At 34.2% G+C, this 23,970-nt stretch overlaps 1 protein-coding gene and 2 non-coding genes across 3 annotated transcripts; all 3 read right to left on the reverse strand.

The window, feature by feature from the left end:
* Window positions 1-650: 650 nt before the first annotated feature.
* Window positions 651-18,437, reverse strand: LOC121428750 (nucleolar protein 58-like). The gene is made up of 14 exons (XM_041625570.1): window positions 18,299-18,437; window positions 15,534-15,610; window positions 14,732-14,784; window positions 13,100-13,224; window positions 12,456-12,592; window positions 11,589-11,653; window positions 10,579-10,713; window positions 9,693-9,838; window positions 8,345-8,471; window positions 7,049-7,212; window positions 6,411-6,545; window positions 5,383-5,635; window positions 4,034-4,209; window positions 651-3,379 (listed from the first exon to the last, which is right to left on the reverse strand). The coding sequence occupies exons 1-14, from the start codon at window positions 18,341-18,343 to the stop codon at window positions 3,323-3,325; spliced, it is 1,695 nt and encodes a 564-aa protein (XP_041481504.1). The 5' UTR covers window positions 18,344-18,437; the 3' UTR covers window positions 651-3,322.
* On the reverse strand, window positions 9,456-9,552 carry LOC121406655. The gene has a single exon (XR_005968851.1). It is a non-coding gene; the product is annotated as a small nucleolar RNA SNORD70 (small nucleolar RNA).
* On the reverse strand, window positions 14,246-14,337 carry LOC121406654. Its single transcript, XR_005968850.1, has one exon. It is a non-coding gene; the product is annotated as a small nucleolar RNA SNORD70 (small nucleolar RNA).
* Window positions 18,438-23,970: the final 5,533 nt, after the last annotated feature.

The raw sequence follows: 23,970 nt of genomic DNA on the forward strand, positions 1-23,970 counted from the left end.
AAAGGTTATTAGAAATTGATAATGACGAATACATGAGTAAGTATGATGGTGACTGTACTCTGTAGCTATATCTCTAATCTATCTGCATGCTGGGACAATCTCTCAAGTAATCTGAGTTGGGTTCAGACGTGAACTCCTTTTATATTGATTCGGTCAAGACTCTCTACAGCCAAACAGGTGACGTACAGATTGTTGCGGTCAAGTCAAAGGTTGACCAACACCCATTTGGCCTTAGATTCTTGACCAGACCAATATAAAATGAGCTCACTTCTGAACCCAAGTCAGATTTTGATTCCAGATTGCTCAGAGATTGTTTCCAGCATGCAGATATATAAGAGATCGAGTTTTAGAGCTACAGAAGAGTTTAAATATTATATTTCAGAGTTGATCTTCATCTTCAGAGTAGTCACCATCAGACTTACATGTGTATTATTTGTCATCATCAACATATTTACAATCTTCAATAAAATGTATACATGAACTGTACATGCTTTGTATTGCTTCGTTTCATTTATGCTGGTTGAAAATAAGAGAGCATTAGATCCAACGACAACATAACAATAGCCGTGTAGAAAATTTATTTCACCTGGCTGCATATATGTATTCAGTACAACATCAATATCCAATAATAGACACAAATCCTTCATGAATGCTTTATACAAAGATATGATTTTAATAAAAACATAATTCCAGATTCAATGTAATGTACAAGGAAGCGATCAATCATAAAACTTCCTACTCTTTTCTTCAAAATGAGTCAATGAATGGGGAATGTGGAAAACACATTACATGTTTGAATAAAATTGATTATTAGTTAACAGTTATCAGTACAAGAAGTCCCTTTTCCTCATGTGAGCAATAATCGTACTCAGTTATCCAAAATATTGAGCATTCTTTGTCACTATGAAAATAGTAAAATGGGATGAAAATGCACAGCTTCTCAATGCATTGTCCTCAAGTATCAAGTAAAAAAAAAATCCTTTAATTACCATAAACTATAATGTAAAAATAGTACAACTGGGGCCTATCTTTAGTTTTGATACATACAAATCAAACTGCGATTGATTTAAATTGACGTAGTAAGAGAAAGGACTTATAGCAATCACAATTATAGTATGATTTTAATCCATCTAAGCTCTTTGTAAGATGAACCATTGTTTGCCATATGGATATTGTTAATGCATATTCACCTTATTTTATAGGATATCAATTAAAAGACATTCTTTGGTTTACCACATTAATTATGATGGTAAAGCGTCAAGTGATTTTATGAACCGGCATAAACCTAATTTTGGTCAATTTTTTTTCAAATGATTTTTTTTGCATATTCTGAAAGCCTGTCATAAACTCTCTAGAATGACAAAGTTTCAGATCCAAAGTCGCATCATAAAAACAATGAGAGCAATTTCAATTTTGCATGAAACAACAAATACCCCTCCTTTGAATTTACCAAGTTGCACAAACCATTCTTTCTGTACTGTAGCAGTCTCCGGAATGGCACACAGAGGTCAATAACCAAACCTAGATATTGCGTGTATGCTGCACGTATGCATTTATCGATTTTACCAACTAGGACAAACCGTGGTTTGTGCAGCTAAAAAACACTGCACTTGATACACATGGTTTTACAAAGTGACCTAAACCCTGTTTTTCATAAAAAAAATAGCAGTTTCTGAAATGCATCTTGGCGCCTCATTTCAAATATTAAATAGAATAAGAATATATTCTAATTGTGGACAAAATTTTGCATTTCATGAAAGGATTGGTGTAAAAAATTGCTCTGCTTACTTACAAAGTGTAAAATTAGGAGCATCAGAAAATCACCCAAACTTTGAACGCCATCATCTTTAAAGTGTATTTGTGCCAGTTTGTAAAATCAATAACGAAATCAGCTTCTTTGTTTGCTCTCTGCAATGTGACGACAGAGGAACAAAAAATATTTGGAGGATTTAATCATTATGGTACGGCTACATACTAGTTATAGTGCTGGTGTAATGCAACTCAACTACATCAAGTTCATATCGGTTATAAAAGATGAAATAAATTGAAGGATAATCCTGGTTAAAGTGAAAGCATTATCATGATCAAAAGAATAAAAGTAATCTTGCTAGATTTAAGACAAATTGAACTTTCTTTGCCATTTTCATTTAAGAAGGAAATCATTATACCATGTTATAATAAAAAATACATAAATGATGGATGTTACAAATTTAATTGTATGTTATAAGAATATCAACTACTGTATAATCATTTACTGGTAATTCCAATGTTGCCAAGAAAAAGGAAGAAATCCAGCATTGTAAGTCAATTTACCTGGTCTGCTTAATAGGGGATCATCTGTTCCTACAGGATTATAAGGTTTTGCTGAATTCTATTGGTTGTTCATCACAATATATCAAAGAAAAGCACTTCAGCCTTTTACACTGAAGGACTGAACAAGCACATTTTAAATAAAATAAAGATAAAATGGAAATTCTTTGCTTTAACTAAAAAGAGAAGAAAATAAACAATAAAATATGTACACAGATTTTAAGAAGCACTTAGGCATTTGAACTTGATAAAAGTTATTAAATACAATTATTTACCTTTGGCAAACTGAAAGCTTACAAATTTTCCATTTGTCTCCATGCCCTCTGGACACCACTACACATAAAATCATACCAGAATCATAACCTAATTTTAGTGAATACTGAAAATATCTTTGACATAGTCTATGGCTGTGGAAACAGTAGCCTCCGGGACACCTACCATTTTGTTTTGCTGCTGATTGATGCATAATTGGTATTAACTTGCATTTAAACTATACACAAGCTGCTTCAAGGCTCAAAACACGGAAAAATTTGTTTCCATTAAAGCTCCAAATTGATGATTCCAGACAGACATCTTAAAAGACAGAAATCTGTAATCAACACTTGACAATGCAGCATAAGTTGGCCATGTTTCATAAAATATGAAGTTACAAATGCGATAATCTACAACATATTTTCTCTTGGCCAATCAAATTATATGATTTAAGTTCTACATGGTTTATGAAACAGGGCCCAGATACATTGAATTGTATTCTTTGCGATAGAATCAAGGTTAAAGTGTAGAAGCAGTATCATAAAATTATGCATTTACCTAAAATGATGAAATAATCAAGTGTAGAGTAGGAATTACACTTGTCATGAAGAATTACATAACTGTGTCTGGTCAAATTTGAAGCTTTGAAAAAAAAAAGCTGGCCACATTTATGCTGTCCATATATGCTGATATCACAGAATGAAAGTGCTCAAAGAATATATGACCTCCAATAAAAATTCAGAATTTTATTAATCAGCTTTCAGTCATCTTCTGCTACACTTTTCCTCTTCTTCTTTTTCTTCTTTTCTGAACTTGGCTGCAGGAAGTAAAAGTAAAAGGAAATTGGATTATAAGATAAAACTTTAATAATCATGTTTCAGAGTTGATAAATGATAATATACAATTTCAAGTTAAAGAAGAGCCCTATAGCAGATTGTTGGTGCATGGAGCATTTACTTTCAATTAAACAATATATATTATATTGCACAAGTTGAATATTTTCCAGTTTAATGATTCAACAAGATTATGCAAAACAAGTTTTATAGCCCTTCTAATTAGAACTTTTCCCAAGTTGAACAAATTTCTGAGGTCCTACAATATTTGCCTTTAGCAAAATTAACAGTATTCACCTTACTTAATTTGTACTAATTGTAATGACAATGACATATATATAAACTATATAGTGTAAAATCACTGTGTCCTTAACAAAGAATAAACATTAAGACAATTCAGAATTAATTTATAAAGTGTCGTAAAATATTCAATAATGTAAAGTATGTTAGGTAAAGCTTTGGCCCATGAGATTTCAACAACAAAAATGGTCTCTCACAAGTTTCAACAAACTAAAAAAGGTCAAAATCTACATGAGAATTCTCTATTAATTATTCACTTCAAACTTAGTCATGTAAATAAAATGTTGTGTAAGCAGAAATTAACAACTAACAACATATATAGGTCAATGTGTACTTACTGTTTCTGGTTCAATAACTTCTTCTTTTGGTTCTACTTTAACTTCCTGATGTTTCTTCTTCTTTTTCTTCTTTATCTCTGGTTCAACAACTTCTTCATCTTCTTCTTCTGGCTCTTCTTTAACTTCCTGATACTTCTTCTTTTTCTTTTTCTTCTTCTCTGATGATGGTTCAGGAACTGAAAAGAGAGAATAATACCAAATGATTTCAGAGACAATCTTAAGTAACTGCAGATATCATTTTTAACAAATGGAATGCCTCTGGCAGTCTTGCCTGCATCACATGATTCAAAATAGCAGCAGTGCTGACTTTAAAATTAAAGGGGAATGAAACCTTTGGAACAAGTAGGCTTGTGTTGAAACAGAAAAATCAAATAAGAACAAAGAAAGTTTGAGAAAAATCGGACAAATAATGTGAAAGTTATGAGCATTTGAATATTGCAATCACTAATGCCATGGAAATTCTCCTATTGGAAATGCGACAAGGATGTGTGATGTCACATGTGAACGTTTTCTTTGATTGACTATAAAATACCCCCCAAATTTCTCTCTTTGCTTTTTCTTATGGTGATACAAACTCTTTATCCATAATGTATTCTTTAAAAAGCTGTATTACATACCCTCCTATAGAAAGAACACATGATCTACTGATAGATGTGATAAAAGCGGCAGTTTAAGTGAAATATATACTAAAGTAATGGGGAGAAATGTTCACAGGTGACATCAAACATCTTTGTCACATTGCCGATGTGAGGATCTCCTTAGCATTAGTGATCACAATATTCAAATGCTCACAACTTTCTCATTATTTTTCATATTTTTCTCAAACTTTTGTTAATCAGTTTCTTTGATTTTTCTATTTTTACACTTTCTATCTTGTTTCAAAGGTTTAATTCTCCTTTAACTATTGAATAATAATTCATAAAAAACACCATTCATGATTGTCATTTTTCATCCTTGCCATGAATGAACATGCATCAAATGAGAAATTCATTTAAAACAACTTTTGGTATGTAACAAGATATTCTAAAGATAACATCTTAAGTTGAAATGATTATTATGTAGTTTTGAATACTCAATAAAAACATTGCTTCTTTCTGACTTTCACATTCATCCCTTGAACCAGAGCGACCCCCATCCCCAAAATTTACAAAGCCAATTGTTTTATTGATACAAATTATTGACCTTTTAATGAAATCAATACTTTCATCAGAAAGAAATGAATGAAAGGAAACACAAAAATACAATCTTAGGATAATAACCAATGCAAGGCAAGTACTCTTAAAGTAGTATCAATGTAATATAGTGAACTTGATAATGAGTACAGAGTTCAATCTTGATGTTTGCCTTACCTATTTCCTCCTCTGATTCTTGCTTTACAACTTCTTCTGATTCTGAGACCCTCTTCTTCTTTTTCTTCTTCTTCTCTGGTGGTGCTGTGGTCTCCTCTCCATCATCATCTCCATTTAGTTCTTCTATCTTTCTTTTCTTAGGGACAGATGGAAGAGTGGAGTCCATACCAGGGTCATAGGTTACGACCTCACTCTTGTGCTGGTATTTCTCAAACTTGGCCTTGGCTTTCCCTGTCCCTGAAATCCGTCTTTCCTGGAAGAATTAATTTAGCAGTATAACAACTCAGGTAAAGCTCTTGATTAGATTGATTCCTCCAATTTTGAGGAAAACCAACGACAAGTATGCCATCAATGGTAACTACAATATACGCAATATACTTGAATGTACGGCCAAGAGAGGATCGGGATTTAAATTAAGGAACTCAAATAGACATGATCTAAAAATTTACTATCAACTGAATGTTTATTCAATGGATCAATACTTATCTTTGAGCAATTGTTTATGATGTGACCTTCATATCTGCCTCAGAGGTAGTGACGAAGTTGTGTAGAATAATCACAGACAAATCATGATTGTACACAGTTCACATCATAGGCAGAAAAGGCACACAAAAAATGCTTTCTAGGATTATAACAAATCCATCATTGTCAGGCAACAAATATAATAGCAAAAACACTATGTACATTTGTATCACAGAGCATTAATGTGTCTATGTGTGCTTGTGGAACAAGATCAAAGAAAAGGTCAGAGAAGACATGTTTTAAACTATAGATCTAAATACACAGTAAGAGTGTTCTTTGAGTTTGGTATATCATTTGCATTATTTTCTTTCAGTATAGTTTTTATCAACTAGTGTCAGTGAGTTTGGGAGGGTATTTAATTAAATATGGGCGACACGAACAAATTTCTTTGCATGAGTGAAGGTGTCTCTATCCTAAAGCCATTTTTTTTTCAACTACAGACAACTTATATCGTGTTTCACAAATTCCCACACTGATCCACTCTCTGATGAATGAACTGAACTTACTTCTCCTTGTTCAAGACTTCTTAATCTTGATTCAATCTTGGCTCTGCTCTCCAACCCTAACTCACAGCTTGCATCATCTCCTAAAGCATCATATCTGATTGCTAATGACGTTTTGGCCGCTAACATTCTTGACATCTATATGATAAAAAAAAAAGAAGTGAAATCGATATATATCTCTACCTATATACATACATAAATAACTTACTGGTAGTATTTCTGAAACTAAGCTCACAAAGAATGCTGCATCAACTGTTCACTTTTGTCCTCATAAAGGATGGTAAAACTGAAATTATTTCATTCAGTCAAGGATGAAGTGGAGTTGGCATTAAAGTGGATAAAAACCTTGCTCCCCATTCATCAAGATGGGATGTATGACTGAGCCTGCAGTGTAATGTGCCACTCCAATAATTAAAGTTTATTTTATTTCCAAGAACAATTCCTAACAATATCTAGATCCAAAACCTTACTGGAATGATTCATCTCCACTTTGTGCTTCAAATGAAGAGATTAAATGCTCTATATGTATCATGAAATGAGTAGTTCACAAAGTTAAAGTGGGAAAATGGGTGTCGGATGTACAAATTGAAACTGCCCCACCCCCATGAACAAAGAGTAATAACATTGCTAATTATTCATACCTTTCCTTTGTTCTTCGGATTGCTTTGACCAACCAGTGATGCATGATAGATAAGACCATATTTGGGTGTGTCTTTCTTGGTCTTAAGTGCTCTGAATAAGGCCTTCTCAGCACCAAGGATCTGAACCGTAGAGGCAGGATGCTTGGCAAGATTCATCAGTGATCCTGGAGAAAAAGAAAAACACATGAAACGGGGCTCAATAAAGAGTTATTCTCTCCACTAGATTCAGTCTTCTTGTCTTAATACCAGTCGGTCTGATTCTGTATTTGTGCTAGATCAACATAAAATTGCCATAATTCTACAAATGATAAATGGGGTTTAGTAAAGCAGTGAGGGACCACAAAGTTATTACAAGATGAGATGGTATTAGAAAGGGATGAGACCAGTGGCGAGAGCCAATATCTGACCACTGCCCTGCGTTTCTGTGCGTTTTCTCTTCAAATTTTACGTACATGAATAAGGCACATGACTTTGAATTTATGCAACATTTTAGAAAGATAAAAGCCAAGATTTGCTAGGAATGTGTGAACCCCTTTCTTGTCACCACATATCTTAATTAAAAGCAGTGTTATCAATTAAAGGGGAATCTAGCCTTGGCCATAGAATGTTGTGTTGGGAAGGAGAAAAATGAATTAGACAGAATGGTGAAAGTTTGAAGGAAATCGGACAAGCAATAAGAAAGTTATAGCTGCTTCAAAATGGAGATCACTAATGCCATGTAGATATCAAATTGGCAACTGGGTAAGTAAATTATGACAAGGGGCAAGGACAACTTTCCCATAGGCCATGTACTTTATTATCAGGGATTTGTGGTTTTCTCCTAATTACCCATATTCCCCTGGGGCAGTAATCTAAATTTAACCCAGGTAGTATATTGTTTAATGTCCTCATGAAAGAAAAATACAATTTGAAATAAAACTTTTGGGGAAAATGACATTTTAGCCATAATATGTATTGAAGTACATGGAAGAGTAGTCCTTGCCTTACATCACTATGACATCACATAAGCGGCCAATTTGAAGTCTCCATAGGTATAGTGATTACCAATATTTACAACTTTTAAAAATTCATAACTTTCTTGTTATTTGTCCAATATTGTTCAAACTTTCACCTATCAACTTGTCTGATTTTTCTTTTTCTTATAAAAACAAGTTTTTATTTGGGTTGGATTCCCCTTTAACGATTTTAATATGATGCAGGACCTGGGGGTGAGTAGGGCTACGTTTGAAAGTAATAGAATGCGACAAATTGAATTTAACAGTAGATAATAAAATCAAGCTTCATGGAGCAACTGACCTGCATGTGATATCAACCTCGCACCAACAAGCTCTCCTACCATAGTTGTGAGGTTAGGTGCAATGGCAGCCATTCTGTTCTTGAGGTAGTCATATAGCTGTGTCCTGTAATCAGTAATCTCAATCACCTTCATGCAGAGAAAGAAGAATCAAGAACTTAATGATAATAAAAAAAGTGATTTTTGGTAGATGTTTTTTCCCTTGCCAATACAGAAAAGTTGCATCTATGCATGTCTTTGCCTCCTGTGCATTATTCTACGTAAGCTATATTCTCAGATATATCTACTCCTAATGTAATTTTACAATCACTAACAAAATTGGCTTACAGACAAATGGTACATCAAGGCCTAGGAACCCTTATGTGTTGCATCAGGTTCAAAACAATTTGATGGCTAGCACTCTCGATCAGCAGAAGACTAGAACTCTTCAGGTCAAACATATGGGGACCCTACCTTGATTCATGTCAATTATAACTTTAGTCTCGTCCAGATGTGGTCAAAGTTCAGCAAACTTTCAGTGAGACGAATACCCCATTTATACTTATCAATGACTATTATATTCTACAAGCCCCCCCCCCAATATTGTCCTAAGTTGAATAAACAATGCACATCATAACAAATTCATCATATTATATATAATAAATTCAGTATGAGGCAATGGGTTTGTCCACAATACTTCTGCAACTTTTAGCAGACTTAATTTTATGTTAACCTTAATTAGGAATATCAATTGAGAGACTGATGACCTTTTGATGCCTTAAACCCAAGTGAAATTGAAATACAAAATGTTGCTAAGCCTTGTATCGCCACAACCGGAAGAGGCTTTGAATGCATTTAATCTCAGACGTGTACTTGAGATATCAGAGTTGATATCAAGTTGAAAAGTATGACTGGCCTGAATTGATTGCAACTCTTATTCAAAGAGGTTCCAGAAGTAATTCAAAACTCAACCAAATTACTGTCTCTAAAATGGTAACAATGGATTTGACCTCAAGTAGGCCAGGATATTTTGGTACCCCCCCCCCCAGCTAGTTAGGGTTAAGTCACAAGGCCAAGAGTTTGTTTAAAAAGCTTGACTAGAAAAAAGATCATAAGAGAAGAGTATTTTCAATTTCCATTTCTGTCTCAGAGGTAGTGACGAAAGAGAATTTGTGATAATCAGCATGATTTCATATTTCTACATTCTATCTGCATCATTGACAGAAACGGTTTTCATATAATAAAGAATACTCCTCCAAAAAATAGACACATCTGTATGTATAGGCTTAGTCCCTTATCTTCAAATGTAACCTTTGAGGGACAAGACACATCACCATTCCTGAAATTCCAGGGGATAATTAGTCTTCTCACCTGTTCACATAGGTACTTTATGTTTAGGATGTCTTCTTGAGATACTTCTGTTCCCATGGAGATTTCAGCGGCCAATTTTAATTGCTCTTCAAGTTCCTCAGGGAGGATTTCTGAGAAGTCTGTTTTAGCTGCATTGGTTCTCACACCTTCAGAGGAAAGGATAAATTACCCTTGCAATCTTAGTCAGGGGGAATGCGTGGGGACAGTAATAGAGATGGCAAGCCATTACAGACACTCACTACACTTGGAATTACAGTCTATTTAATATACCTTAATCAGGACATGAATGGCCTGCCATAGACAATATCAGATATCAATCAATATTAATCTTTGTGAAACATCTCCAACATTTTTTACATTAAAACATGACATGCCATGGAAAAATTGGCTCTATCAGAGCTGCCAACCTGAAAAAGAACATTTCAGTATTTTAAAGCCGAAAATCAATATTTCGGTGAAGAAATCAATATTTTCAAAAAAATACCATAGGACAAGACATAAAGCTGAAACTTTAGAAATCAGTATTTTAAATGAAACTATCAGTATTCTTCTAATTTTTCAGTACTAAATACTGAAAATCAGTACTACTTGGCAGCTCTGCTCTATTTAAAAATAAAAACACAATAATAAATAAATGAACACAAAAAATCTAGAAAGACTAATCTGAGACTAATACATGGTGCCTTTTAGCAGTAAATGTTTCGATGGAATTGTTGCTGCTTGTAGAAGTGATAATATAGGTGCGACAGTGAAATGATATTCATACGAAGCTTACCTAAATATACGCAATTACATTATACTCATGATAAAATTAGCTACAGAAAATAAAGATCACTTCTTTGATCTCGAGACTCATTAGGGAAGTCAATGATCTTGAATAACTTACCCATATGTAGTACTGTCTTTGCAAATGCTAGATTGTCTGTGATGATTTTACCAAGCTCTGGGAAATGCCAGCCATACCATTCTCTGCATCTCATCACATAATTATTCAGCTCTTTGTCTAAGTCATCCAATAATGCTAAGTGAAAAGAAGGGAAAGGAAACATTTATAATCATATTCCGGAAAATTTCACATGTATTTCAAGAGAGCTCTATCCTATATGTGGAGCGTTGTGGCCCAGTGGATTAGTCTTCGGACTTTGAAACAGAGGGTCGTGGGTTCGAATCCTAGCCATGGCGTAATTTCCTTCAGCAAGAAACTAATCCACAGTGTGCTGCACTCAACCCAGGTGAGGTAAATGGGTACCGGTGGGAAGTAATTCCTTAAAAAGCTGTGTGCGCTATGAACGCCTAGCTTAGCAGGGTAATATAGAAGCGCCTTGAGCACCTAACAAGGTGGATATATAAATATAAATACCCTATATTATTATTATATAAACACAGGGCTGATACATATTATTTGTATACTCATTTCAATTAAAAAATCTGGATGCAGTGTCACACAATCTACACATATTTTCAAGTGTTTCAAACTTTGCAACTCTTTTCAAACTCTACAACTCAAAGGAGTTTGACCACTCATTCCGTTTAACGATAATGGCAGGGTTGGTATATTTCTGTTTTTTTGTCACTGACCAGACATTGTCTAATATTTGTGTTGAAAGACAATAGGAGACATCTATATTTCCCACTAATTGACATCATAGGCATTTCGCAAAGATATTAGTATGATTTAGAGTCACACGTTGATGCTGATGCATATACGATATGCAACAATCTTTTGAGTGCAAGTCTTCTTCGCATGATCTGACCAATGCGGTCATACCTTTTGTACAGCATATAACTAGACATTTAAGTGCGACTCTTAAGTCATACTTAAATCTTTGTGAAACATCCTCAGGAAATAAACCTATGGTAAGGTAAACCCTTATCAATAGCAACATTCATACTTACATATGGCTTGAACGATCATGGTGTCCACTTTGTCTGGGCTGAATTTTAACTTGTACCTTGATAAACTGAAAGATAATATACAAAAGGGATTCTATTATCTAAAAAAAATCCCCCATTACATAAACAATCTTATACAACCCTTCCCCAAACTACATATACAAACAAGTAATATTTTATTCAAGGACCAACTCCTTTAGATCTGTTGGTTGCAAGAAGCACAGCCAGTCAATCTTTTGTATCTCTGTAAAAAATTTTCATCACAGGCGACAGAACCTTGAACCTGAAGAGAGTGCCAGTCCTTGTTACAGACAATGATGTGATGTATCGGCTAGGTTTGAATAAGACACAAGGCTGACTTTTATGACCGATTACAATGATCATTATGTAAGATCAAATGTACAAATCAACCGTGTGATCAATCATAAAGCTTTGCATTACAGGTTCCATGACATTTGCCCTTGCAACAATAGCTCCACTGTAAATTCCATGAAAGGAATGACCAACTTTAACCCTGGATTTAACTCTAAACATAACATAAAACCTTATTGCAATCCTAACGCTAACCGTTAACCCTATATCTTAGATGGAGCAACTGTCAGCGGAGCAAATGTAGTGTCACCCTATAACGGCCCCTTGTCAATGAAAAAAGGAATTTTCCCAAATCAATTTTAGATAAAGCATCTTAACTTACCAAGTCTTTTTTTCAGTAAATACATAATGTATTTATCTTGGTCCTACTAATAACCTAACACATAGGCTAGACTGAGTGACACATCAGTCCCCTGTCTGCATTTTTTTACCGAAACCAAACAATCAAACTGGGGCCTGATCTCACTCATCAGTTCTTAGTCCTACCAATAAACTAACCTGTGAGCTAGACCCAATGTCATAGCAGTCATCTCTCTTCCAGGTAGACCAGGAACCAAACTATCAAACTGAGACCTGATCCCTCTCATCAGCTCTTGGATTGAAGAGTTATGGACGCAACTCATGCTAAGTTTATCCTGACATCAATGAGAAAATAATATTAAATGAAAGAATAAAACATACAATATCCTAGTACATGTATGCATATAGCAGCATTTTATTGCACTTAATATCCATCAATAGGACTACATGAAATCAAATTAACACTATTTTCTTAAAATGGAACAATAAAATATTCTCAGTATATTCAATGTCTCAAATATTCAAAATTCAATCTTGAAACCAATTGAAAGCAATCACAGGTCCATAAACCTACCCCAAATACATCATTAATTTTTTGAGGGAGCCAATAACTATAACTTTTTAAAACCTGTCTTGATAGACATGTATTTCAAAATCTGCTGATAATCATGAAAACTAATTAAGATTATCTCGCATCCTAGGACATTCCTGACTAATTTACACATCTACTACTCAGTGAAATACATGGTAATGATTGTCATATTTTCCCTCATGTGAATGCCTCTATTGAATGAAAGCAAGGGCAATTGACATGAATGAAGTGTCTATGGTGAAGAGCTTACCTTGATAATATTTCCCAGCTTGGCATCAGCGACAGCAAGCTCTGCTTGAGCATCTTTGGCTACTACTTTCTTCAATATCTTTTTCAGTCCTTTGCCTAGCTTGCCTTCAACAAGGGCGGTAGCAGCTGAAAGTAAAAAATAATAGAAATAATTACATTTATATAACACTTCATACATTATGTTTCTTAATGTAAAAGACAGAATAATTCATTACCAAACAGTGTTGACAGATTAGTTAAAGCACAAGTCCACCCCAACAAAAACTTGATTTGGATAAAAAGAGAAAAATTCAACAAGCATAACACTGAAAATTTCATCAAAATCGGATGTAAAATAAGTTACGGCATTTTAAAGTTTCGCTTGATTTCACAAAATGGTTACATGCACATCTCGGTTGGTATGCAAAATTGAGGAACTGATGACATCACTCACTATTTCTTTTGTATTTTATTATATGAAACATTTTTATTTTCTCGTCATTGTCATAAGAAATGAAGTTTCATTCCTCCCTGAACAGGTGGAATTCCATTATTTTAACATTTTGTGCTTCAGGCAAGGAGGTCCTAATCGTCAAATTCGTAAAAATTGAAATATTGTATCATTCAAACAATAAAAAGCAAAAGAAATAGTAAGTGACATCATTGACTCTCTCATTTGGATGTAACTGGCTCGTTCATATAACTACTTTGTTGAAAATAAGCGAAACTTTGAAATGTCATAACTTTCTTATTTTACATCCGATTTTGATGAAATTTTCAGCATTGTGCTCGTCTGATTTTTCTCTATTGATTCAAAACAACATTTGTCTGAGGTGGACTTGACCTTTAAGGGGTGAATTCTGATTTCACTTGCCAAAACCAGACAGTCATAAAAATTTATTATAACTTTTAAGTTATCATAAATCTGGAAACCAACTGCAACCTCTGACTGCAGTCTTTGAATTTAACTTGATCTGCATTTTTGTGTCATTTACTCACAAAAAAATGTTTAAATCTGTCCAATATTATCTACGTTATTGAGTAGAAACCATTTGGGAGATATCCGTCTGACAGGGGCAATGCTTATTATGCCCTTTGGAATTTTCTGCAGGGAACAAAAAAGCAGGAATGTCTCTGGTAGAATTGTATAACCATACTCTTTCCCGCCATATATTCTGTCTCAGAGGTAGTGACGATAAAGTATGATCTTAATCACTCTTTATCATAGATTACTATGTATGCATCATTGACAGAAAATATATGGGGGCTGTTTTACAAAATTGTCTATAAATTTACACATGACTTTACAAGTCAACTTGAACATGCTCTTGTGTAAAACCTTATATGACGGTGGGGGGTCCCTTCAGTCCTCAATACATTTCAAACAGCCCAGTCCTTTAAGGGTTATATGAGATAACCCTTATTTCCCCGGTATCTACAAAAGTGTGCCTTAAATTTCTATAACCATAATCAAATTTTATCTAATTATAAGCTTTGAATTCAAATGATCGTTATCAACAATTTCAACCTACAATATGGGACTTAAAATATCACCAATGAATGGCGGTTAAAAGTGAAATCATTTACATTTCTACTTTAATCATCAAAGATATTAAAATGACGATAAGGACCAGTATGTTCATGAGAGATTTACCTGCCAAGGCTTCAGTTGTGTCTTGAAATTTCTCAAACTGTTTTAGCTTCAGTCTATAAAAAAAGGCAAAACATGAAATCGTAACATAAATCACCACTAGGTTTCCTGATTAAAATTAAAAACAATCAAGAGTGTACTACATGACTTACTTCACACATATTCTCTGCATCTACACACCATTTGTATGCACATGTCAGATTATGCATTTTAAGATCCAAGTGAAAATTAATCAAATACCCCTTTACATTCCCCTGTTTGTACATGTAAATAATCAATAAAGCCCATACAATTTTATTTTCAGAAATCAAGACTACTCATATAGCCTACAGTTTAAATCACAATAATTCATAAAAACATATTTAAAAGATGCAAGCTTAATTATTTAAAGTAAGACTTGGTAAATCTTACAATCAAAATGTCTTAATTAAAAAAAGCTGGGTCCTTCACCTTTTTAACCACTCCTTGTCTCATATCCATTTAAAGCAACTTAACACGCAAATACTTGATTGTACTTCCAAATATATCTCAATCTATAACCTTTTGAACTATTTTCTCCAGAAAATTATTAACATTATCGAGACAACTTCACACAAGGCAATAACAAATTAATAGTCAAATTTGAATTTAATGACGGTCAAGACACTTTTGTAAGATTTGTACATTACAATGATAGTCACATGTAATTTGGATAAGTTAATCTTTACCAAAACTTTAGAAAGGCTTCCTCCTTTTTCGTCTTCACATATCAGGAATACAATTTGAGTAAATTTCCAATTGAAGTTCCAAAGTGTGTTATACTTACACCTTGCTTGCTTGTTCTGGAGAGTCAAACGATTTGTACAGATCATCAACCTTCTGAAGTTTCTTCTCATCAAGAAGCTGCAATAAGTAAAATATTTTCACAATTTTTTTTTGTAACTTTGATGTAAAATGTTGATTGTAGTAAATCGTGTTCCATAATATATCATCTATTCATCACTATGTTTATCAATAAAACAAGAAGCAATTATCACTGTAGAAGTACTTTTGGACCAGCGCCTCTACTGTTTAGATCTAGATCTACTCATTAAAGAAGTTCACCCTGACAAAAAGTTTATTGTAAAAATAGCAGAAAAAAATAATAAAAAATATTGCCAAAGGTTTGAGAAAAATTCATCAAATAAATAAAAAGTTATTAGAATTTCAATTATTTGATTTGTGATGTCATATGCGAGCAGCATTCCTACATAGCGAATGGTAAAAAATCAATGAAATGTCATTTTCTCAGAAAAATTGAAAATGGTTTTCACTGAAACTTTTGTATATCAATAGACAAATCATTTCACACCCGATCATGAAAAGAAAACAAAATTAAGTCATCAGGAACCATACAAAATTTGAAATTCATACATTTTATATTACATAACACATGGGGCAGCTGCTCGTTGAAGACGTCACAAATCCAAAATTTGGAACTCTAATAACTTTTCTACTCTTTAACGGATTCTCCTCAAACCTTCACCAATATTTTTACTATTTTTTCTGCTATTTTTACAACAAAGTTTTCTTCAGGGTGAACTTCCCCTTTAAGACCCAATAAAATGCTCAAAACAAGACATTCTTTTTCCCACCAAATTGGTGGAAGGTTTTACCCATGGGGGCTCATTAATAATTATAATAATTATTTATAATCACATATCAAATTTTAAATAATAATTCTTATCTATAAATTGTTCTTCAAAACTGCATTTTCCATTGCACCACACAGTATTCCACCAAAACAAGTGTGCAATTCTCTATCACTTCGTACTAAAATCGATCTAGAATTTCACTTTCCTATATTTTCTAAGAATTATGAAAGATATTCTCGGAGGATCTATTTTGACACCGATACCGCACAGGTAAGCAAATTCCGATTACTTCTTGCTTTTCCGTCAAATTCTTACGAATTAGCCGCTTGTTCACTGCTACCATCCTGCCTGTGGAGAATCTACAAGTAGGACTATGGTATGCCAATGCTGTATTGAGCACACACTTTAAAAATCATTAAAATTTCAGTTTTGTGACCAAAATTACTAATTTCCATACAGTTGCAATTTATTTTTCATTAGTAACTTGGGAATAATTTTTGTATTCACCAAAGCGCTCAAAAACTTGAATTTTGGGCATATTTTTGTGTACGCCCTCTATTGGTAGAAAGTAACATGGCAAGAAAATTTTCATTTTTCAATCTCTATTTTTAATTAAGAAAAAAATAATTTAGAAAATAAAATTTACATAAGTCAAGTTGTATGATGAATAACTAATAAAAACTGACAGTGTAAGTAAATCAAGCATTTGTCCCATAAAAAAAAAGAGAAAATACGCCAAACATTGCCACCCTTATTTTGCCACACATGAAGATGTAACTGAGAACAAGGTTATATCTAGACCAAAAGCTTCGGTCTCTGTTATGTTGGTTGTTCAGCTGAACTCCGTTGGCTTCATTCACCAAATACAGAGACCGAAGTTCTAGCGCGATCTGTACAGGGGACTCAGTGGCCATATGTTTATGTACTTTAGATCGGATAAAACGGGGAAGTGAATTTGCGTGACAGCCGAGGTAAGTCACTGTTTTTGTTCTTTTAACTTGATTTTTCTCCGTTTTTTGGCACTTATTGCCAAGAGGGAATATTAATTTGCATTTTTGTCGCGTTAATTTTCAAAATTTTTATTCATTAAAAACAAAAATTGAAGAGCCCCGATGGGGGGATTTTGCATTGCAAGTCCCCTAATGGTAGCTGCACGATAGCGAGCCGTCTGTGTACGAGAAATTAAAAAAAATGTTAAAAAACTCGAAACAGACGGATGCCAGCTGTCTAGGTTATATCATAACCTTGTTCATTGAATGAGTGGAATTAGCGTTGATATGGCATCGCGTTCGTTGGAGTTTTTGTAGTCTACAGCAACGCGCACAAAGTCAATAGATTTCTGTGTTTCAGAGTGTCGCGTGAATATGCATGAAATTGCCGAGTCTCAATAAATTTCTATCGATCATACTGGAGCAATCCGATTACGAACCAAGACCATTTCCGGCATACAATGTGACTGGACATTATTGCTAACAATACTTTCGCATGCAGTTCAAAGGAATCATTTTGGTGACCAAGTAATCATGATGTGATCTGTGCGATTGACGTCACTGAACTTCTGAAGACGTGACGATGAAGTCTGCACTCCCCTTTCAGTTTCATGCCTTAACTAATGTTTATATATTTTTTTAAATTAAGAATAAGAATTGTTAAGTTAGTTCCAGGCACCCCAATCTTCGACTTTGGTGTGGCACATAGGTATAGACCTTATCGCAAATAGCGTTTGTCGCCTATGAGGTCCATACATGTAAATGTTTGGACCTCATTGGTACTAGCCATACATCACGTCTCGAGATCTAAATTACATCTACAACCAACACAAATGTGAAGCAATGGGACTGAACTAAAGAATGCTTCTTTCTAGTTAATCACCAATATACACAATCCATTTCATGCGGCTATCACATCACTTCACATATAAGTAATACAAGTTTAGCTAATATGCAAAATATTCTACCTTAAAAATGGCATATCCTGCCGGTGATTCAAAGAGGACCAACATAATTGCAAGCTTTTCGTTCGTGGTTGAGAATTTTGATCAGCCCTCGACGACCACGCGGTACTACCGTAAACTGCAGTGCATATGCATGCGCATATGGCCTGTACTATACTGTAGCCACATGTGTACGTACTACGTGTATCTTGTGTAAAGAAAAAACGCAGCATGTGTAAAGAAAAAACGCAGCATGTAGCTCAGCTCCTAGTCTGGTATTCAGACCCATCATTGTCTTCAATTTTGCTACAACTTATCAGTCCACAGTGATGTTCGTTAGAAAAAATATAGATTGGTCTCGAATTTCAGTAAGTCAGGCGCATATCTGGTCTAGTGACTAGCATGTACATCTGAGTCACATATTTTTTGTATTGGACAGTGTTTATTTCTCATATAACTTTAAGGTCAAGTCCACCTCAGAAAAATGTTGATTTAAATCAATAGAGAAAAATCAGCCAAGCACAATGCTGAAAATTTCATCAAAATCAGATGTAAAATAAGAAAGTTATGACATTTCAAATTTTCGCTAATTTTCAACAAAATAGTTATATGAACGAGCTAGTTACATCCAAATGAGAGAGTCGATGATGCCACTCACTCACTATCTCTTTTGTTTTTTATTGTTTGGATTATACAATATTTCAATTTTTACGAATTTGATGATTAGGACCTCATTGCCTGAAGCACAAAATGTTAAAATAATGGAATTCCACGTGCTCAGGGAGGAATGAAACTTCATTTCACATGACAATGACGAGAAAATATTTCATATTTCATATAATGAAATACAAAAGAAATAGTGAGTGAGTGATGTCATCAACTCTCTCATTTGGATGTAACTGGCTCGTTCATATAACTATTTTGTTTAAAATAAGCGAAAATTAAAAATGCTGTAACTTTCTTATTTTACATCCGATTTTGATGAAATTTTCAGTGTTATATGCTTCTTGAATTTTTCTCTTTTTATTTAAGTCAAGTTTTTGTTGGGGTGGACTTGTCCTTTAAATCCTTTGACATTACAATAAATGACAGCTCGGGCTTATAATTCTGATCAATTTCAGTTTACTTTGTGTTTTATATATATATATATATATATATATATATATATATAGTATATAATTCTTCTTTCTGAAGAATTAAGGACAAGTCCACCCTAGTAAAAACTTGATTTGAATAAAAAGAGAAAAAATTCAACAAGCATAACACTGAAAATTTCATAAAAATCGGATGTAAAATATTTCACAAAACATTTATATGCACATCTCGGTCGGCATGCAAATGAGGAACTGATGACATCGTCACTCATTCACTATTTCTTTTGTATTTTATTATATGAAATATTTATATTTTCTTGTCATTGTCATAAGAAATGAAGTTTCATTCCTCCCTGAACACGTGGAATTCCATTATATTAACATTTTGTGCTTCAGGCAAGGAATTCCTAATTCGTCAAATTCGTAAAAATTGAAATATTGTATAATTCAAACGATAAGAAACAAAAGAAATAGTGACATCATCGACTCTCTCATTTGGATGTAACTGGCTCGTTCATATAACTATTTTTTTTTAAATGAGCGAAACTTTGAAATGTCATAACTTTCCTATTTTACATTTGATTTTAATGAAATTTTCAGCATTGTGCTTGTCTGATTTTTCTCTATTGATTCAAATCAACACTTTTCTGAGGTGGACTTGACGAAACTAATTAAAGTGGAATATTTGAGCATTCTTTGACTATTCTTCATTTAGTTTGATTATTATTTTCTTTCTGTGACGGGGGACATACTTCGTTATTTCATCGTGTATAATCATTGGCATCTGTCTGTCTCGAGAGACAATAGAGTTTGCGCTGGTAGTTTCTTCTGGTTCCGACTCATAAAGTGCAGCTCCTGCGATGACTAGATAGTCCAATCCTTGGAGGCAAGTCTTGTTGCAGTTGCTCCCGCAGTTGCTGCATACAAATGTCACTTGTATATATTATATATGCTAATTTGATATGATTATGACAATTGTGCCAGGTAAAAATACCCAAGGTTGCCAAAGTACCATCCAAACTGAATTTAATGCAATACCATTTACAATCAACCAAACCACCAAGTATGCAAACTGGACTATGGGGGGGGGGGGGGGGGCAGTCAAATATTTTGCTGTCACATGCATGACAAAAAAAAATCACATTTAAAGGTGTACTTTTTTCAGTTTTGGACGTGGGCCACATGTGCACTTGTTAAGGGTACTATCAAAAACACTGATTTAAAAAAAAGAGTGGTTTTGAAAGACTGGTCAATAGTCAAACTTAGGATCAAACAAATTTAAACATATTTTTTCCAAAGTTTTTTTTTTTAAGACTAGCCAAACCTGTGTAGGGTATGCTTTTCCTCAGGCTCATATTCTGGAGAAAACTTGTTTAGGGGCCAAAATGTGCAAACAAAGTCTGCAAAAAACTTGTTTAGAGAATTATTTTGCACACAGAGAAACACTCAATTAGGGAGTATTTGGAAATAATTTAGTCATGCGTGTGTACAGCATTGTATTTGACTGGCCCCAAGGACAGGGTACCCATTTTCTTTATCCTTGAACTACAATAGAAGTTTAATGGCAGCTATGCCAAGGGCTAGGTATGTGCTAGCTAATGCCAGTAGTGCCATATCTGATCAAAATGATTAATATGTAAGATCCCACTATTATCATTGTTTTAAACATGCCTACTGACCACAATTATTTAATATGAAATTTTACTTTAGTCCATATCAATTCACACACACACACAGCAAAAGGAGAAATTTCAGAATTGATTTTTGAATTGGTTGATTTTCCTTTTGCCCATGCAGCCATCAATATTCTAAAATCTCTCACAATTCATATCAGTTCTTTTTCTTTATCTCATGGTCCTCTTGTGATTTGAAAATCCTCTTTTTCTATTCCGCAATGCATCTCTTCCTTACAACTCATATCATGTCTTGCCAATAAGAATTAAACCCCATGACTAAACTTCCAAACCCCTTCTCATGCAACTTTAATAATTCACTAACCATTTTTTTTCCCTCAGATGTCTTTCTCAAGTTTGTCACTTTCATCTTCCTTTTCTCTTTTCATCTGCTTCATTATACACCTTTTTTAAAATAAAGACACGAGACAAAGTTTTTGAGAGGCATAATAATCTTTTTTTTTATATATCAATAATCTTTTCATGGCCCCTATATAAGAAATAAACAAAAAATAACATGATATCATAAGAATGAATAATAAAGTAATGTTGAATAATGAATAACAAATAATACAATAATAACAATATTGAAATAATAGCAATAACATCAATAAGAAAACAAAGTAATAATAGTGGATAAACAATAATCATGGTAATGTAAAAAAAAATGTTCATAATAACAACAATAATGTGTAATAAAGAGTCAATTCATTTTATTGTTACCATTCCTACCTGATTGCTTGTGTAAAGAGAAGTCATGGTGTGATTATATCTCCAAGCAAACGATGACGCAAGAGCGCCCAATCTGAGTCGCAATCAGCCCCTATCACTTGCCAGTAAACTGACCAATGACAGGGGCTGAAAGTTTTCCAAACTGGGCGCCTCCCACGTTCCCTGCGTCATCGATTGCTTAGGGATAAATCGCACCATGACTGCTCTACACACACGCAATCAGACAGGAATGGCAACAATATCACAAAATGACAGGGGCTTTTGATAATAATAAAGTAATAACAAAAAAGGAATTAATTGTTTCATTGTTACCACTCCTACCTGATTGCTTGTGTATAGACAAGTCATGGCGTGATTATATCTCCAAGCAAACGATGACGCAAGAACGCCCGGTCTGAGTCGCAATCAGCCCCTATCACTTGCCAGTAAACTGACAAATGACAGGGGCTAAAAAGTTTCCCAAACCGGGCGCCTCCCACGTTCCCTGTGTCATCGATTGCTTAGGGATAAATCGCACAATGACTGCTCTACACACAGGCAATCAGATAGGAGTGGTGACAATGTCACAAAAAATGCCAATAATAAACCATAATAATATTGCAACAAAAGAAATAAACAGTAATAAGATCATAATATGAAAATAATATCAATAAATGCCTCCATAACGTAACAAAGCACTGATACAGTGTATAAAATATATATCATGTCAGTAACGAAAGTTACTTATAGACTTAAACCTACATACCCAGACTTACTTACATACCCAGACTTACTTACATACCCAGACTTACTAACATACTCAGTGGTAAAAATACCACAAAATAATGAAAATAATATCTCAATAATATTGCAAAAAAATTATAAGGCCATTATGAACAAAAGTAAAAGGATTTAATTGTTTTATTGTTACCACTCCTACCTGATTGCTTGTGTATAGACAAGTCATGGCGTGATTATATCTCCAAGCAAACGATGACGCAAGAACGCCCGGTCTGAGTCGCAATCAGCCCTTGTCACTTGCCAGTAAACTGACCAATGACAGGGGCTAAAAAGTTTCCCAAACCGGGCGCCTCCCATGTTCCCTGCATCATCGATTGCTGAGAGATAAATCACAACATGACTGCTCTACACACAGGCAATCAGACAGGAGTGGCAACAATATCACAAAATCATCCTCTTATTGCAAAAATAATACAAATAATATCTGAATAACATTGCAAAAAATGATAAGGCCATAATATAAAAATTAAAATAACAATAACAAAGTAATAATAAGGAATTAATTGTTTTATTGTTACCACTCCTACCTGACTGCTTGTTTATAGACAAGTCATGGAGTGATTATATCCCCAAGCAAAAGATGACGCAAGAACGCCCGGTCTGAGTCGCAATCAGCCCCTATCACTTGCCAGTAAACTGACAAATGAAAGGGGCTAAAAAGTTTTCCCAAACCGGGCGCCTCCCACATTCCCTGTGTCATCAATTGCTTAGGGATGAATCACACCATGACTGCTCTACACACAGGCAATCAGATAGGAGTGGTGACAATGCCACAAAAAATGCCAATAATAAACCATAATAATATTGCAACAAAACTAATAAACAGTAATAAGATCATAACATAAAAATAATATCAATAAATGATCATAATTAAACTAAGCACTGATACAGTGTATAAAATATATATCATATCAGTAACAAAACTGACTTACAGACTTATGTACATACCCAGACTTATACCTACATACCCAGACTTACTTACATACAGAGACCTACTTACATACCCAGACTTACTAACATACTAAGACTTAACTACAATGAAATATAAATAAATAATAACAAACAATACAATAATATTATACCCATGTGAGCAACTGTTTCTGGAGTACAACAAAAAGAGATAAAAGATTAATTCATTACATAATTACCACTCCTACCTGATTGCTTGTGTATAGACAAGTCATGGCATGATTATATCTCCAAGCAAACGATGACGCAGGAACGCCCGGTCTGAGTCGCAATCAGCCCCTGTCACTTGCCAGTAAACTGACAAGTGACAGGGTCTGAATTGTTTCCCAAACCGGGCGCCTCCCACATCCCCTGCGTCATCGATTGCTTAGGGATAAATCGCACCATGACTGCTCTACACACAGGCAATCAGACAGGAGTGGTAACAATGTAATGAGATCATCTTTTA

This window comes from Lytechinus variegatus, chromosome 1 (genome assembly GCF_018143015.1).
Source record: "Lytechinus variegatus isolate NC3 chromosome 1, Lvar_3.0, whole genome shotgun sequence".
NCBI lineage: Eukaryota > Metazoa > Echinodermata > Echinoidea > Temnopleuroida > Toxopneustidae > Lytechinus > Lytechinus variegatus.

Excerpts from the sequence above, each read along its gene's own strand:
- LOC121428750 (XM_041625570.1), bottom strand. The coding sequence starts at position 18,343 with ATGTTGGTCCTCTTTGAATCACCGGCAGGATATGCCATTTTTAAG. Across the intron at positions 10,714-11,588 it reads CATGATCGTTCAAGCCATAT|CATTATTGGATGACTTAGAC; the intron begins GTAAGTATGAAT and ends CTTTTCACTTAG. Across the intron at positions 5,636-6,410 it reads GAAGTCTTGAACAAGGAGAA|GAAAGACGGATTTCAGGGAC; the intron begins GTAAGTTCAGTT and ends TAATTCTTCCAG.